Raw genomic sequence first — 16,543 nt, 5'->3', positions numbered from 1 at the left:
TCTTTCTTTTTCTTGTAAGCATTCCATCTCCTCAGAAACTTTCCATTTAACATTCTTGCCCTTCATAGCCAGCAAATGACCAGTTTCTCACAGCTGATTAGGAAGATACTTTATACACAAATTTGGAAGGATCACGTTCAAAAGAGTAAAAGATTTTAATGTACTCACCTACTGTTGATACCTTCCGATTGTTCACGCTGAAGACATGGCCCTTCTTCAGAGATAGTGCACTCTTCCACCTTCATAGAAGATTCAACAACTGTTTGGCACCTTTAAGAAAATATAACCTAATTAAGTGGTTGTAATTGGCAATATTAATTTACTGATTTTCTAAAAATAACCCGTAAATAAGTGCATTGTTCAGACATTTTGAAACCTTTTTATGAATATAAAAGTGTACTTCTTATACCCTAAGTTTGTAAAGTAATTTAAAATGCACAGTTTGCTTTACTAAGGTTACTGAAGTCTTCTGGATTTGTATAAACTCTAAGAAAATGAATGAATGGTACAGGTTCTCATTGAATGCTATTATTTAATATCAATGACTTGTGTGGGGAAATCTTATACCAGCACTTTTTCAGTATCAGTTAAAATTTCACAAAAGTTCATCCCTAGTATATCAGCTACAATTTTCTTCAAAGGGGCTTGGCAACTTCCCATAGCATATATGCTAATGTAACTGATACTGTGTGATAGTAAGGATGGTCAAATACAAGATTTGGCAATACTAATATTATACCGATCTAATAACAACCATTACCATCTAAAAATGGGGGGTACAACCATCATGTGAAGCTTTTTCTAAAAAAAAAAAAACTAAATTGTAGTGGTATTACCAGTACTTAAAAATAATTTATTACTAAACTGTCTTTGGTGCAAGTTTGTGAGTAAGTACAGTATTCCAAACTACGTTTCGGGAGTCAACTGCTCCCTTCCTCAGGTTATCTCCTTGGCTAGCGAAATTGCTTCATAGCCATGTCAAATAGAAGTAAAACAAGGAGTAAGGTGATAGGTTTTACTATGGTAAAAAAAAAGGTTTCCTAACAACTTGCCCATTCGTGATAAAACTCCCATACCCACATTCCTTTCTTTATAAAGCTACCAAAAGCGTAAAAAGTCAGAGATAAAAACTTTAAAACTTGAAACATTAAAAAACACACACGCAACTACATGCTCACCAGTGATGTATCAAGATTAGGATGCACAGAATACTTGTGAATATACAAGGGTCATTCAAAGTTGACACAGACATTTGTGAATAAAAAAAGTGGTAAATAGCTGGAGAATGATAAAACTGCCAGAGGATGTACCTTCATCCGTTGTGACAAATGCATGTTTGCCCCGATGTAGTTGGCACATGTGCAGTAGTGTTAGCAACAATGGTGCAAGAAGTGTGTATGTAGCTGTGGAGCAGCGGTGTATGATCAAATTTCTTGTGAAGGAGAACCTGAAGTCAGCTGAAATTTTGAGAAGATTGCAAGCACAGTATGGGAAACAAACAATGTCATGCGCAGGAGTGTACAAATGATGTCAACACTTTGGCGAAGAATGCTAGTTGCTGACAAATGAACTGTATGGATACATTTGTCTGACTGGGACATGCAAAGTGTTCTTTATGTGGATTTTTTTTTGCGGAAAGGGTCATGATAAATGCCCAGTATTCCTGCACATTGATGAAAGGTGCCATATGTAACGTCATTTGCAAGAAAAGGCCAGTATCATTCTTCACCATGACAATGCATGGCCCCACATGTTCAATTTGACAGCAACAATGCTCCAAAGGGTACTGCTCCATGTTCATACACACAGGACTTATCCCTCAGTGATTATCAGATTTGTTTGAGCTGCTTACAGAGCATATGAGAGGGTAGAAATTGAAGACAGATGAAACACTGACAAAAGATCTCCTGCAGTGGCTACAGCAGCAGTCAACTTTCATCTACACCAAAGAACTCAGGAAAGTGACACAATGATTGGTTAGTTGGTTGATATGGTGTTTTAAGTCCACTTTATGCACAGTAAGGTTAATTGGAACTGGACCTACAGTTTAAAGTGGGATCCGAACCACTATGTGCCTCCACCAGATATCGAACCTGGGACCCCTTGATTGCAAGATGACGATGCTACCACTGCACCACCGAGAAGGTCCTGACACAATGATGGCAGTGGTGTCTGGATGCTCAGGAGGATTCCTTTGAAAAACTCACATAGTTTGGTGCTTATAGGACTTTCCAATATTTTTCCTAGAAATAAAAGTCTGTCAACCTTGACAACCCTTGTTTGTTAAAATTGAAAAGTCCTAATCGACGCATGTAATTTTTTGTGACATTTTAGCGAACATTTTTCTGGTCTGAAGAAAAAAATTAACACATTAGTTGCTATTATTGATTTGTGCATTATAGTTGAAATATTACACTTGAGAAAACTGACTTTAGTGCTGCAAAGTATGGACCTACAAAATTTAATCTTCTGTGTCTGAAGATTATGCATTGCTATCATTGGTTTCGTTATCTGACATTCCTATGCCACGATTATGCAATGAAATATCATAAACCAATTTTTGGACTGAAAAAATAGGGTGTGATGATTATGCGGTGGTGACAATTATGTGATGTAATATGGTAATTGAAGATCATTTAACATGGCAGCATTTTCACATAAATAGTAGTAGCACTGCAACGTGTTGCTTCATCAGATGATTGGATAAGATTATCAAATTTAAAACACAATAAGAGGTAAGATCTAGTATTAAAAAGGTAAAGTTATTAGCGTAACCAACCAGTGTGACTAACATAGTGAACCACATGTAATAAATAGAGTCACATATTTTTGGTAAATAAAATATCAAAATTTTGGTACAAAAACAGAGCCAATTTCGGGTTCAAAAGCGGTAAATAAAATACAATATCGGTGTTATAGCAGTGAAAAATTGAATCAAAAGTCCTATATAAAATAACATTTTGGTTTTAAAATTGTGAACATAATGCTAAATCTGATTTAAAAACTGCTCTTATTACACAAATTAAACATTTCCCTTCTAATAGCACATTTATGTAGTTACCAGAGTATTAAGTTTATTCGGGTCCGTGTCGAAATCTTACACCCTCGATTTCGCAGGTGATTTTTTTTCGTATTATGAAGATTATGTGCTGCTAATTGTGAATAATAAAATTCTAGAGCGCGGAAATAAGTATTTGCGACTGTACAGCCGCTTGAAGTTGATATGTAGCCATTTGAAGTTGCGAGGTGGTTGCTGTGTTCAAATTTCCCACAGATTCCGGGCTCCGCCCCTGGGGTAATTAACTTACCGCCTCCTACGGCTACCGCTGCCCCGCCTTTCTATATAGTCTCCCTTTTGAAGGTATATTAGAAACTGGCTGGAGCCACCTGCCCCCAATAAGCCCTATTTTTCGCAGACACATTTAGTTACCAAAGAAATAAGGCTGAAATTAAACCTCAAAAGGTAACTTACCTCTTTCTCCCAAGTGCAGGCTGAATTTGCGGGTCAAAGTTAATTTGAAAGTCCTTTTCCACAGAATACTACCCTCCCCTTTCCGTACCATCATACAAATAAGAAGTTGCAAATTATACCATCCAACAAATCATTCAGAAAATACAACCCTCCCCTTTTCTGGCCCGCAGTTGCAAAGAGAAATGTCCATGATGTGCCACAAGATAACATTGTCACACAAATCAATTCCAATGTCTGAAATCTACAACCTGCCAATACGTAATACAAATAACTAGAGCCCGGAAGTTCAGGAATTTATTTTCGTTAAAATAGGCAGGCAAAAAGGCATTTATAATGTGGAAAATAGGCACTAAAAATGAAAAAAAGGCAAAATAAACAAAAAAAAGGCACATTTGGAAGTCGCTTACTTTTATCTATAATTTCTGGCAAAATGTTAAAATCTACATTGGGAAGAGCATTTCAATTTTCACCAAATTCACGCACGTAACCATGTAACTTACCACTTAATGGCACACTAAATTTCGGCATGATGACAAATACACGATCGTTTCCCTCCAAAGTGCAGAACTAAACTAAAGATAGAGAACTTGATTTTGGAATGCCTGCAAAGGCCTTTGGGCATTAGTGCTGTTTCTTGTCAATAACGTCCTGACACGGACGCTGGACGTGATGACGTAATTGTGCAGATGTTCTGCAACAGGTTTTCAGCAGTCAATCATGCACAAGGAAATGTTAACCGAAAGCCAATATCCTAACTCAGTATGAAATACTTTTCTCTCACACTTTTCTCCTTCAGCAATGTTGAAACATGCGTGAGTTCAATATTACTTAAATAAAGCAAAAATTATTCACATAATAAACGGAAGAAAAATAAATGCCAACAACGCTTTTTGGGAGAAAAATAATTTATATACACACTTTTTTTTAAAAAAAATGGTCCAATTTCATTGAAAAAGGCAAAAAAAAATGCATTATAATTAAAAATAGGCAGTGGGGTCCCAAATAGGCAAAATGAAAAGGCTTCTAAAACATTCGAAACAACATAAAAAACGTATATCCGAAAAAAATTTATCAATATATCCAGTAGATAAAAAGAGGCATTTTGCCAAACTTCTGGGCTCTACAAATAACATATCGCAAATTATCCCATTGCACAAGTCAATCATAAGAAGAGAAAGAAAATGTGTAGACGTGTGCCTGTGACATGAATCGGGTATCCATTATGGAAGCGCCAAAAATCTGTATACGTAAGGAACTTCAATATCAAAAAAACGTAAGTTTTGTAGCCGTAGAGGTAAAAAAATACCTTCCGCGCTATTTAGAAACACCCTTTGTTACAAGAAACTTATTTATTTGATGAAAATATTTGAAATGTTTGTAAAATCCAGGGTGTAAGATATCGACACGGAGCTGTTTATTCCTGTATAAAGGTGTTCATTTTGGCATATCAAATATTTACAGCAAAATTAATCAATTTTCCGTGAAATGCATAACTCACAGGATAATTCAGACTTCATAATGTGTCGTGTCAGTAAATAAACTCTAAATTTCATGTTTAAGAGTATATTTCGCATTTTTCAGTTCATTTCGCATCATTTTGTGACATAACATAGCAGGAAAATGCACCTGACATCTTTCAGGAACATGAAAAATTAACATTACAATGTGTTATTAGCATTTCATGTTTTTGTCAAAAATGAAATATGCATGCCTCTAGTAATAAAAGTTTTGTAGACTACAATACTATGAAATCAATATGCAAAGAATACATACCCGAACTCTATTTCAGATGAAGTTACATATGTTGGCTCTTCTTCTGTGTACACCGATGCTTTCAGTAATTCATCTATTCCATTCTTTGGAAAATCGGATATAACATCAACTTCTCCAGCCACATCCATATCTGGAACTTCTTCCAATGACCCATTGATTACAGGTATGCCTGCATTTAAAGAAATTAAATTACCATTGCAGAAAATACTCTATGTTATTTTCATGGCTAAAAATTAACTGAACTTAGAAGTTGGTGTAAATCTTTAAACCAGTCACTAAACACAATGTGTAGCAGCACGAGGGAAAATTGCTCATGATGTTTGAGATTTTAAGTATGCTTTATGTACAGATAGGCTAATTGGGACTGGACCTACAGTTTAAAGTGAGATCCAAACCACTATGTGACTCAACTGGGTATCAAACCCATAACCTGCTCAAGATGTATTGATAGTTACACATTAGGCACAAAGATGTATTGTGGCTAAAGTGAACATTTTCTTTTATTAAGTCTATTTATGTACAGATAGGTTAATCATAGCTGGATAACCTACAATTTAAAGTGGGATCTGAATCACTGACATTTGCATCCATGAGGTATCAAATCCCTCTCATTCCAAGGCAACAACAAAAAGGCAAAAGCTTTTATTTAACACTTACAGTGCTAATCACGTATATACACGGAGTTCCCGAACTTCTCTAGTGTGCGGACCACGTATATATACGGAGTTGAATTCAAAATTTATTTCAACGGTCATTTGCCGTACGTTTATCGAGTTAGCAATCCTGAGTAATGTTTGGACATCATACTTCCTCATACTGCCACTAGATGGTGGGCAAATGCTCATAATGGTTCTGTTCGCGTCGTTGTGTGATAGCGATATGCTAGTTGTTTACGGCCACGATGGCGGATGAAACTCTGTAAGAGGGTGTTATTATCCTCGCATTAGATGAGCAATAGTGATGGCGATATTTTTTATGAAGATTGGCTGGATGATGATGATGAAGATCCAGATTATCTTGAAACAGAAATATCGGATGTTACAGGTGAGGAATTTTGAAAAAAAAAACGTATGTTAGAGGTGAGTAATTTTGAAAAAAACATATGATCACATTAGAGTTTGTGTTCCGTGCACTATGAGTAACTGCTTTTGATCTCCTGTGAACAAAATAATGAGTAATTTGTGTTCTCCTTGTATGGATTGTGTCCAAGGTAGTCATGTGGTTTTAATGTAACATATCGTATATCAAAATAAAGAGAAAGAATCAATACTTTTCAACAGTGTATAATACATATATTTTACATTTTTAGTTTTTGAGAGATGATTTTTTAAAAAGTAGTGAAAACGGTTAGCATTCTTGGGACAGAAAGAGACTTAGAGGTCAGCACTGTAAGTGTTATGTCCCATATTATGAAATTGGACCTACAGTTAAAAGTGGAATACAAACCACTGTCAAATGTGACTTCATTAGGAATCAGACACAGGACCCCTTGATTACAAGGCAATAAGGTTAGTTACTACACTAATTAACACATCAGAATCAGTTTTGAAATTGGTAAAAATCAATATTTAAACCGATTCTAATACATTATCTTTTATGACTGAAAATTAAATAGATGTGGCTGAACTGGTCTTTCTATTCTTTTATGTATTGTATTTGTTTGTATTTTTGCTATTAGTATTGCTTTTCTGCAACTTTTGACTAATTGTGATGATGAGAATGAGCGATGACTGTATGAAAGTGATGAACAAGCATGTCCACAATGGAACTCACAACTTCAATGGTGGGATTGAAAGTCAACCACTTAGCATCCTCAGCCACCAAGCTGGTGATTTTTCTTTCAGTGTTTCAGTGTAAAATTTGTGAGGATGCACACAACACACAACAAAAGATTTCTATAGCATGTTTATTATTGTAATGCAAATGATTGATTGACTGAATTGAAATTGTTGGGTGCGTTGGCACATATGGCCATTTTGCACCCTAATGCAAATTAATTTGTGATTGTCTTAAATAATCATGATCATTGGAATTAGGCCAAAACATTTATCAGCAAGCAAATCAAAAAACTTCCTGTCATTAGCATGGATGTTTCTTTGGAATGTCCCCATCAACTTCATGTAGTCATCATCATGATTAGCCTAGAGTTACAGAAAACTGAAATAAAATTTTTCAAAAATGCAAATATGCAAGTGAAAAAATGCCACTCACTAGTTCACCCAGTGTGGAGGGAGCCAGACAAAATCTGTTGTGAAGCTTTAATGGACTCAAACACTTACCTGAAGCATATTTTACTTTAAAAGTTGTCATGTATTCAGGAACACTATTTCCTTTATGTCTAGCTTTTTTTGGAGTTTCGTCAATTACCAAACAGTCTTCATCGCTATCATCTCTGAAGTCATACACGGACTCATTTATATTTGGTTTTACATCCCCAGCACTAAAAAAATATATTTATAAAAATGAGTAACATATTACAAAAAAATGTATTCATAATGTTACTTACACTAATATTGGTTAATAATTATGAAAAGTGTTCTTCATTTATTGCATTACATGAAATGGCCAAAATGAAAGTGTCAGACTTTCCTCATAAACAAAATTACTCGCAGAGCTTACTTATTATTACTTACATGTTACTTTACTGAATTCTAATTAATAGAACTTCCTTACAAATAAAATTACAAACGAATTTTAATGTAAAATCAACTGAAATTATACATGTTGTTAAGAACAACTGCAAAAAGTCATTAATCTAATGTTCAATGCTGCCTCTCTTTGGGGGTGCAAATCCTTTCCACAGCTAAATCTCTAGGATAATAGGTTCTTTGTAGGAATTGTGAATCAAACAGTGCACATCTTCCAATGGAGACAACAAGTAGAATATATTATCTGATTTATTTTACATAACTAGGTTATATTAAACTTATCTTGTTACATATATATACAGGGAGGTTATTGCAGCATGCCACCGCTTCAGCATCGGCCGCTTGCCGGCCCATTCATGCAACAGGTGCCGGCAAATTGCGTAACAGATAGCCCGTAACAGAAACCGCTTGTTTTGTAATGTTTCCACTTTTCACAATTACAGTTACAATTACAATTGAAATAAGCACGTACCTTGTCGCACGGATGCAGGAAAAGGTGTCCTCCCAAATACAAATATTTCTGGCACCTTATTTCTGACGTCTAATCTTAGATTAGTCATCGCTACTTTATTCTCAGTTGTCGCGACAGCGCCTGCAGCTTATCGGGGGTTGGGTGAGTTGTCAGCCGCGAGATGGCGCTTCATACTGCACGTGTCGGCAGTGATGCCAACCGTAGGGACATGTCCCTACGCATAGGGACTTTTCACTAAATTTCGCCCACGTAGGAACGTAGGGACAGATTTTGCCAAATGAGGGAAAACGTAGGTACTTTTTTCAATCTTGGTAAATTACATTTTATGAATTAGTTTATCTGGATACTTTAGCGAGGAGGAGAAAAAAGAACTAGTGCTTCGGGAAATTTCGAACATTTCCCGTCCAGAAAATTTTCCGACTTGGTCGGGAAATTGCAAATTTTTCAGTCCCGAATGTCGGGATTTAAAAAAATTACCGTCCCGATCCCGTCCCGACCCAAAAAATTCTGTCCAGCACACCCCTATTATTCATTAAGGCAAGAATTTACAATACCGGACCCTTCTGTAATTTCTATGCTACGTCTTATACTCACGAAATAATTATTCGTGATTATTTATCTCAAGTTAACATGTTGGGGTGAGGGGGAAAAAATGTTCATTAACGTGTAGAAGTTGTAAAATAAGCTTTTCAATTCTCGCAATGATTCTCCGTATACAAGTATGGTAGCCATATTTGTTGATATGAACAAATTAAAATTAGTTACGCTGTCTACAGCGTTGCCACACTGTTGATTTCATACTTGGAGAGCATGGATCGTGTAAGAATGGCGGAAGAGAACAGTAAAAAAGTTGTTAATGTTGTACAGATTGTTAGGTGGAGTGTGCAGGAGGATGGCTGTGGGCTAATTAATAAACTTATGGATTTCAGTATATTGCCCAAAGAACGTGCTTACATGTGACAGCGACAATCACGATGTAGAAGAACTGATTTGATTACAGGTAAATTTGGCAACAGTACATCAATCATAAAATTGCAGGATACGAAAATGGCCTTCGATGATGAACGTTTGCCGTTAAAGTGCTACGAAAATAATATTTTTTATCGGTTCGTAATCACAATTACCGCAAAACCATTCAGGAATAGCCCCACTGACCATTCTTGGTAAGTTTAGGTTAAGTTAGGTTAGGCAAACATAGTTAAAATTTGGGCTCGAAAAAAACATGCACGGGTAGCCCAACAAACCATTGACGGATAGCCCCACGAACCATTCAGGTACGGTTAGGTTAGGTTAGGATAGGCAAACATAGTTAAAATTTGGGGTCGTAGTAATATCAGGAATGTATATTTCGTTTTTTAAGTATTGGAAACACAAAATCTTCCGGTAAATAATAAGCAATCGTGCCGATCGCGGACCACTCAATGTCACTTATTTTGCAATTTCTACACGTGACCCCCCAAATTTTAACTTCAAATTCGTGATTAGGAGGCCTCAATTAGTGAGTATGCGAAATATTACAAAAAATCGGGGAGAGGTCCTGTATTGTAAATTCGCTCCTTCATTAATTGTGGAAGCACCGAGCAGAAAGATTTGGTAAGTAAATGTGTATATTTTATCTTCTGTTTGCATGCTCATGAGGTGTTTTTTTTTTAGTCACTTTACTTGGCGTAGGGACATTTGGTCAGTTGTAGGGACATTTTGACTACGTCTGTAGGGACATTGCCGAAAAATGGTTAGCAACACTGTCGGCTACCAGACAGTGAGTCTACGCTCATTCATGTTCACTTCTGTTCGCGTTTATCAGTACGCGTTTTGTTTATACTGTGTTATTGAGTTGGTGTGCTAGTGCTTTATTGTGTGTTAATTGTTATTCATTCATTACTTATGTCGTTAAACAAATATAGTCTTGAACATAGAGTTTTTATGTACGATAATTACGTGAAAACGAATTCTTGCAGAAAAGTGGTCAGGGATTACGATAGACAGGATCTCTTGAACCTAAGAAACGTGTTGTATTGCTGTTGAAGGAAGTCATTTTCAACATCTCTTATAACACAGGAGGTTAGTGATCATCATTATTATTACTTTTAAATATCATTTTACGCTTTCGGTTTGCTTTATGCGCCGGGATGCTGTCTTCCCTTTCTGTCAACTGAGGATAAAGTAGCGATGTCTAATCTAAGATTAGATGTCAGAAATAAGGTGCCGGAAATATTTGTATTTGGGAGGACACCTTTTCCTGCATCCGTGCGACAAGGTACGTGCTTATTTCAATTGTAATTGTAACTGTAATTGTGAAAAGTGGAAACATTACAAAACAAGCGGTTTCTGTTACGGGCTATCTGTTACGCAATTTGCCGGCACCTGTTGCATGAATGGGCCGGCAAGCGGCCGATGCTGAAGCGGTGGCATGCTGCAATAACCTCCCTGTATATATATATATATATAATGGATAAAAGCAAGGAGGGCCAAAAGGGCTAAGTAAAAATCAAATAAGGTAAAAGGAAACACTCACCGGACAGTAGGAAAATTCAAAATTTTCGCTAATTTATAGCATCATCGGTGTGAGAAGAAACAGAAGACGGAACCGGAAGTTGGGGTCCTGCAGAGTTGCCAGGTCCCCATTGAAGAAGAAGCGGTGCGTAGAACGAAAAAAACACTGTTTCGTCACCAGGCTCGTCGTAAACTGTGAGTGGGGAGGATGAGTTGGGAGGGAGGGTGGGAGGGTGGGTGAGGGTTGGGCATTACTGGGTGGCCTTGTTCAGGCCAGGTGGAGTGGTTGCACTCATGGCCGATATATAGGCCCTCTCCCATCTTTTGCGAACAGAGGTGTTGGCTGGTTGGGGTAGGAGGTGGATGATCGCTACCCGGAAGCAGTCGTTGAAACTGATGTTGTGGTGGTTGGTGTGGACGGCGACAGTGAAGTCCAGGTTGTGGGTGGAGGAGCGGTGGTTATTGATGCGGAGGTTGAGGGCCGTTGATGTTTCCCCCAGGTAAAAATCACCACAGATGTTGCAGGTGAGGATGTAGATAAGGTTTGAGGCATGGCAGGTCCCTTTGGGATGGAGGGTAAATTTGCCAGTGGCCGTGTGCACCTGGAGGGTGTGAGAAGTGATGAGGATGGGACAGGTCTTGCACCTGGGTCGGTTGCATTTATGGGCAGGGGGGTGTTGGATGTGTGGTGAAGGAGTGTTGTGGACCAGGATGTTTTGGAGGTTAGGGGGGCGTTTGAAAACCACCCTGGGTTTGTCGGGGAATATGTTTTTGGTTTCGGGATCACTGTGGAGGATTGGGAGAAGAGAGTGCAGTGTGTGCCTGATTTTGTTGAGGTGGGGATGATATTGGGTGATGAGTGCAGGTGGGTTGGTGGCAGCAGGTTTCTTGGTGGTAGTGGTATGTGAGGCAGCTCGTGATATTTGCTTGGTGACCAGGATGGAGGGATATCCACGGTTAACCAGGGCCTGGTGTAGGCGGAGGTTATAATTCTGGCGGGAGGTGGGTGAAGTGTTCAGGCGCTGTCCCCTGAGGGCCAGAGAGAATGGAATTGCTTTTTTGGTGTGGAACGGGTGGGAGCTGGAGAAGTGTAGGTATTGCATGTGGTTGGTGGGTTTTATGTGGATGGAGGTAGTCAGGTGTCCTCCCTCGATGTGCACGTCCACATCCAGGAAGGTGATCTGGTTGGGGGAGTGTGTCCAGGTGAATTTTAGGGAACGGAAGTGGTTAAGTTGGTCCAGGAAGGCTGACAAGGACGGTTCTCCATGTGTCCAGAGCATGAAGATATCGTCGATGAAGCGGAGCCAGAGGAGGGGTTGGAGGGGTTGGGTAGCCAAAAACTCTTGCTCAAGTTGGCCCATGAAGAGGTTTGCATAGGATGGGGCCATTCTGGTACCGATGGCTGTACCTCGGATTTGTAGGAAATTTTGGTTTTCAAAGGTGAAGTTGTTACAGGTGAGGACAGGGTGGGCTAGGTGGGTCAGGAAGTTGGTGCTGGGGTTGTGAGGTTTGGGTCTGCTATTGAGATAGAATTCTATGGAGCGGAGGCCATGGGAGTGAGGTATGTTGGTGTAGAGGGAAGTGACATCAATGGTGGCAAGGATGGTATTTGGGGGCAATGGTGGGAGGGTGCTGATTTTCTGGAGGAAGTGGTTGGTGTCACGGAGGTAGGAGGGCAGAGCTTTCACAAGAGGCTGGAGATGGGAGTCAACAAAGGCTGAGATTCGTTCTGTAGGTGAGTTATAGCTGGACACAATGGGTCTGCCAGGGTTGCCAGGTTTGTGGATTTTGGGCAATAGATAGAAGGTGGGGGTGCGGGGATTGTCGGGTATTAACATGGCGGTGGTACGAGCTGTTAGGCCTTCAGGTGGGCCGCGGGTGTGGATGAAGTCCCGGATTTTGGTGAGGTGTTCGGCGGATAGGTCAGCTGTTGTGGGTTTGTAGGTGGAGGGGTCAGCCAGCTGGCGGTTGGCTTCCGCCAGGTAGTCTTGAGAGTTCAAGACCACCGTGGTGGACCCCTTGTCAGCTGGGAGGATTTTGATGTTGTGGTTGTTGCGGAGGTCTCTGAGAGCTTTCTGTTGGGGGGGATTGAGGTTAGGTTGGTTGTGAAAGTTATTTAAGAATGAGCTGTCAGAGGTGGTGGAAATGACGGCAGTGATGTATCTTTCCAAGGGGTGGTTGGTGGGCAGGGGGGGTGGATCTTGGGAGGAGGGGGGGCTAAATTGAAGGAGGCTCGGGTGGGTTTCACTGGTAGTAGTTTGGAGTGAGGGATTTTTGGCCCAGAAATGTTGCCATCGGAGGCTGCGTGCAAATGTGTGTATGTCAAAAAGTAGGCGGTTCCTAAACATCCTGGTCCACAACACTCCTTCACCACACATCCAACACCCCCCTGCCCATAAATGCAACCGACCCAGGTGCAAGACCTGTCCCATCCTCATCACTTCTCACACCCTCCAGGTGCACACGGCCACTGGCAAATTTACCCTCCATCCCAAAGGGACCTGCCATGCCTCAAACCTTATCTACATCCTCACCTGCAACATCTGTGGTGATTTTTACCTGGGGGAAACATCAACGGCCCTCAACCTCCGCATCAATAACCACCGCTCCTCCACCCACAACCTGGACTTCACTGTCGCCGTCCACACCAACCACCACAACATCAGTTTCAACGACTGCTTCCGGGTAGCGATCATCCACCTCCTACCCCAACCAGCCAACACCTCTGTTCGCAAAAGATGGGAGAGGGCCTATATATCGGCCATGAGTGCAACCACTCCACCTGGCCTGAACAAGGCCACCCAGTAATGCCCAACCCTCACCCACCCTCCCACCCAACTCATCCTCCCCACTCACAGTTTACGACGAGCCTGGTGACGAAACAGTGTTTTTTCGTTCTACGCACCGCTTCTTCTTCAATGGGGACCTGGCAACTCTGCAGGACCCCAACTTCCGGTTCCGTCTTCTGTTTCTTCTCACACCGATGATGCTATAAATTAGCGAAAATTTTGAATTTTCCTACTGTCCGGTGAGTGTTTCCTTTTACCTTATTTGATTTATATATATATATATATATATATACGAGGAGGTACCAAAAAAAATGGAATTTTGTCACCTTGTTTTATTTTGACCGTACATGTACATGTTGTAGGTACATTCAGGTAAGCATGTCTACTCTAGTAACCTTCAAAGTATTGCCCATGTACTTTAATGCAATTGTACCAATGTTTTTCCCACTGTTGAATACAGTTTCGAAACTCCTCTGGTGCAATACTCTTCAAGGTTTTGTCCGTAATGTCATTGACCTCATTGACGTCATGGAATCGCTTCCCTTTCACATTCCTCTTCATCCACAGGAACAAAAAAAAATCACAGGGTACTAAATTGGGTGAGTACAGGGAATGGGGAACAAGCACCATGTTGTCCTTTGCCAAGAACTGTCGCACTGACATGGCCGTGTGGGCTGGGGCGTTGTCATGGTGCAGTAACCACATTCCACTTCTCCACAGTTCTGGACGCTTCCGTTGCACACTTTCACACAATCTTCTCAAGACATTCAGGTAAAATTGCTGGTTCACTGTTTGTCCTTGGGGAACAAATTCCCTGTGAACAATCCCATTCACATCAAAGAAACAAATCAACATTGTTTTCACATTGGATCGTACTTGATATGCTTTCTTGGGACGTGGTGAATTTGGGAGTCTTCCACTGGCTGGATGCTTGTTTTGATTCAGGATCGTACCCATAGCACCAGTACTCATCACATCCCCAGTCACAATTCGTTTGAGAAAATTTGGGTCCTTGTGCAGTTCAGCCTTCAAGTCATGACAAACATTCACTCGATTCTTTCTCTGCTCCTCTGACAGCAAGCGAGGCACAAATTTAGCAGACACCTGTCTCATCTTCAAATCGTCAGTTAAAATGCGCTGGCAGGTACTCCAGGACAACACCACTTCTTCAGAAATTTGCTCGATGGTCTTTCGACGATCTTCATTAATGGCATATTGAACTTTTCCAATGTTTTCTTCATTTCTGCCTGTCAAAGGAAGGCCAGGCCTTGGCAAGTCTTCAGTTGACATGTCACCATCTTTGAACCGGGAAAACCACTCATAGACTTGTGTCTTTAGCAAAGCAGCTTCATTAAAAGCTTGGCGAAGCATAACAATGGTCTCAGCAGCCGTTTTTCCCAACAAGAAACAAAATTTAACACAGGTCCTTTGCTCCTTGTGGTCCGCAATCTCAACAATCACTCAAAAATCGCCAGACTCTTGCCGCAACAGCACAAACAATGCAACACTATGAACGAACCGCTCAGCACAGAATAATGCCAACTTGCAGATTGATGCAAGATATCCCATACTAATGACACCTAGCGGCACAAGCCGTAAGTACATCGGTAATCCGCGCAACATTATGATTCCGGTTCATTTTGGGTACCTCCTCGTATATATATATGTATAAATTTATATCACTTTCCTTTAAAATATTATCAGGGTGGCTACAGACAAGCAGAAATTAAATTCCCTGACTTTTCCAGGACAAAATTTAGATTTTTCCCTGACAATTATAAATTATAAACTAAATTCATGTCTTTTGCAAATGGAAATAAGAATGTCACACAGATCCAGGTGTAATAAGTACCTATATTACCTTCCACGAAATTGACTTCATTTCTCTATGATTTGCATTCAAAATGCAAAATAGTGAATTTGGAAAATTATTATTATTCGCAAGCTAGGGAGGAATTATGGATTTTTTTCATATGCAGTCAGTTTTTCAATAAAATATTTCATTAAGGAAAACCTCGTTAATACGAAGTTCGAGGGACCAAAAAATGTCAACTTCGTATTAAACGACTTCGAGTTATCCAAACTTTTCAAGATGGCGCCTGTTTTCAAGTGTAAATAAAGTAGAGTATAAATTACCCCCATAAAGGATGTTTTATACTTGGTGGTAGCTCAGAAAATAAGCTTTATATGTACTATATAATAATATTGTACGTTTTAAAGAAAGTGTAAAAAATGTTACACAAAATGAGAACACGGAGCTTAACGCGGACACAAAGATTCCAAGGAGACTGTTAACACCATTTATCCTGCCTAGTTATACAACCGGTTATGCACGGGATGCATGTCGTGGCAAAAAGTCTTATAAGAAACGGTATTTTCTTTTAATTGTGCAAAGTCGTTGCTCTTCCACGAAATTCTTACAATTTTAGTTCATAAGAAACCTGTTTGCACGGAGACCTACGGAAAGGAAAACAATCTCGTTTATTGCAAGAAGTGAAACTCGGAAGAATCTTGACAGTAGTCACACTGGCGCGAGCAAGAGACGGGAGATAATCGGACAGGGATTAACTGGTAAGAGAAGATTCTTTTGGGAGAGAACACAACCTTTCCCTGGCACAAAACAAAAAAAACGGGGCTGCAAATTTCGTTCTGGTCTGGCTGTCTAAAACACATCGTAATAAAAAGTCACGTATTCTTTGCTTCAGTTAACTTCATATTCGCCCCCCCCCCCCCCCCTCTGCAGGGATCAGTTCAAACTCTTCCTCAACTTGCATTGTAATCCACTCTAAAAAAGTAAACACACAACTTGCGATCTGTTTGCACAGAATGTGTATCCTAGGACACAAACAGTGCCGCACTCGATAATGACTCTGGTTTGGATCCCACTTTAAACTAT

General features: G+C 39.9%; 1 protein-coding gene across 1 annotated transcript in view; it reads right to left on the bottom strand.

Moving 5' to 3' along the window:
* The window catches only part of LOC145983959 (histone lysine demethylase PHF8-like), a 128,978-nt gene that overhangs the window by 38,345 nt on the left and 74,090 nt on the right, over nucleotides 1–16,543 (bottom strand). Inside the window, exons 12-14 of the mRNA XM_083117170.1 lie at nucleotides 7,525–7,685; nucleotides 5,246–5,414; nucleotides 169–270 (exon numbers count right to left, since the gene is read on the bottom strand). Coding sequence (XP_082973296.1) covers nucleotides 169–270; nucleotides 5,246–5,414; nucleotides 7,525–7,685 — 432 coding nt within the window. The remainder of the gene's footprint in view (nucleotides 1–168; nucleotides 271–5,245; nucleotides 5,415–7,524; nucleotides 7,686–16,543) is intronic.

This window comes from Lepisma saccharinum, chromosome 2 (genome assembly GCF_977018435.1).
Source record: "Lepisma saccharinum chromosome 2, izLepSacc3.1, whole genome shotgun sequence".
Lineage (NCBI taxonomy): Eukaryota > Metazoa > Arthropoda > Insecta > Zygentoma > Lepismatidae > Lepisma > Lepisma saccharinum.
Note: the sequence above shows the minus strand (reverse complement) of the source record. Positions and strands in the feature narration are given on the sequence as shown.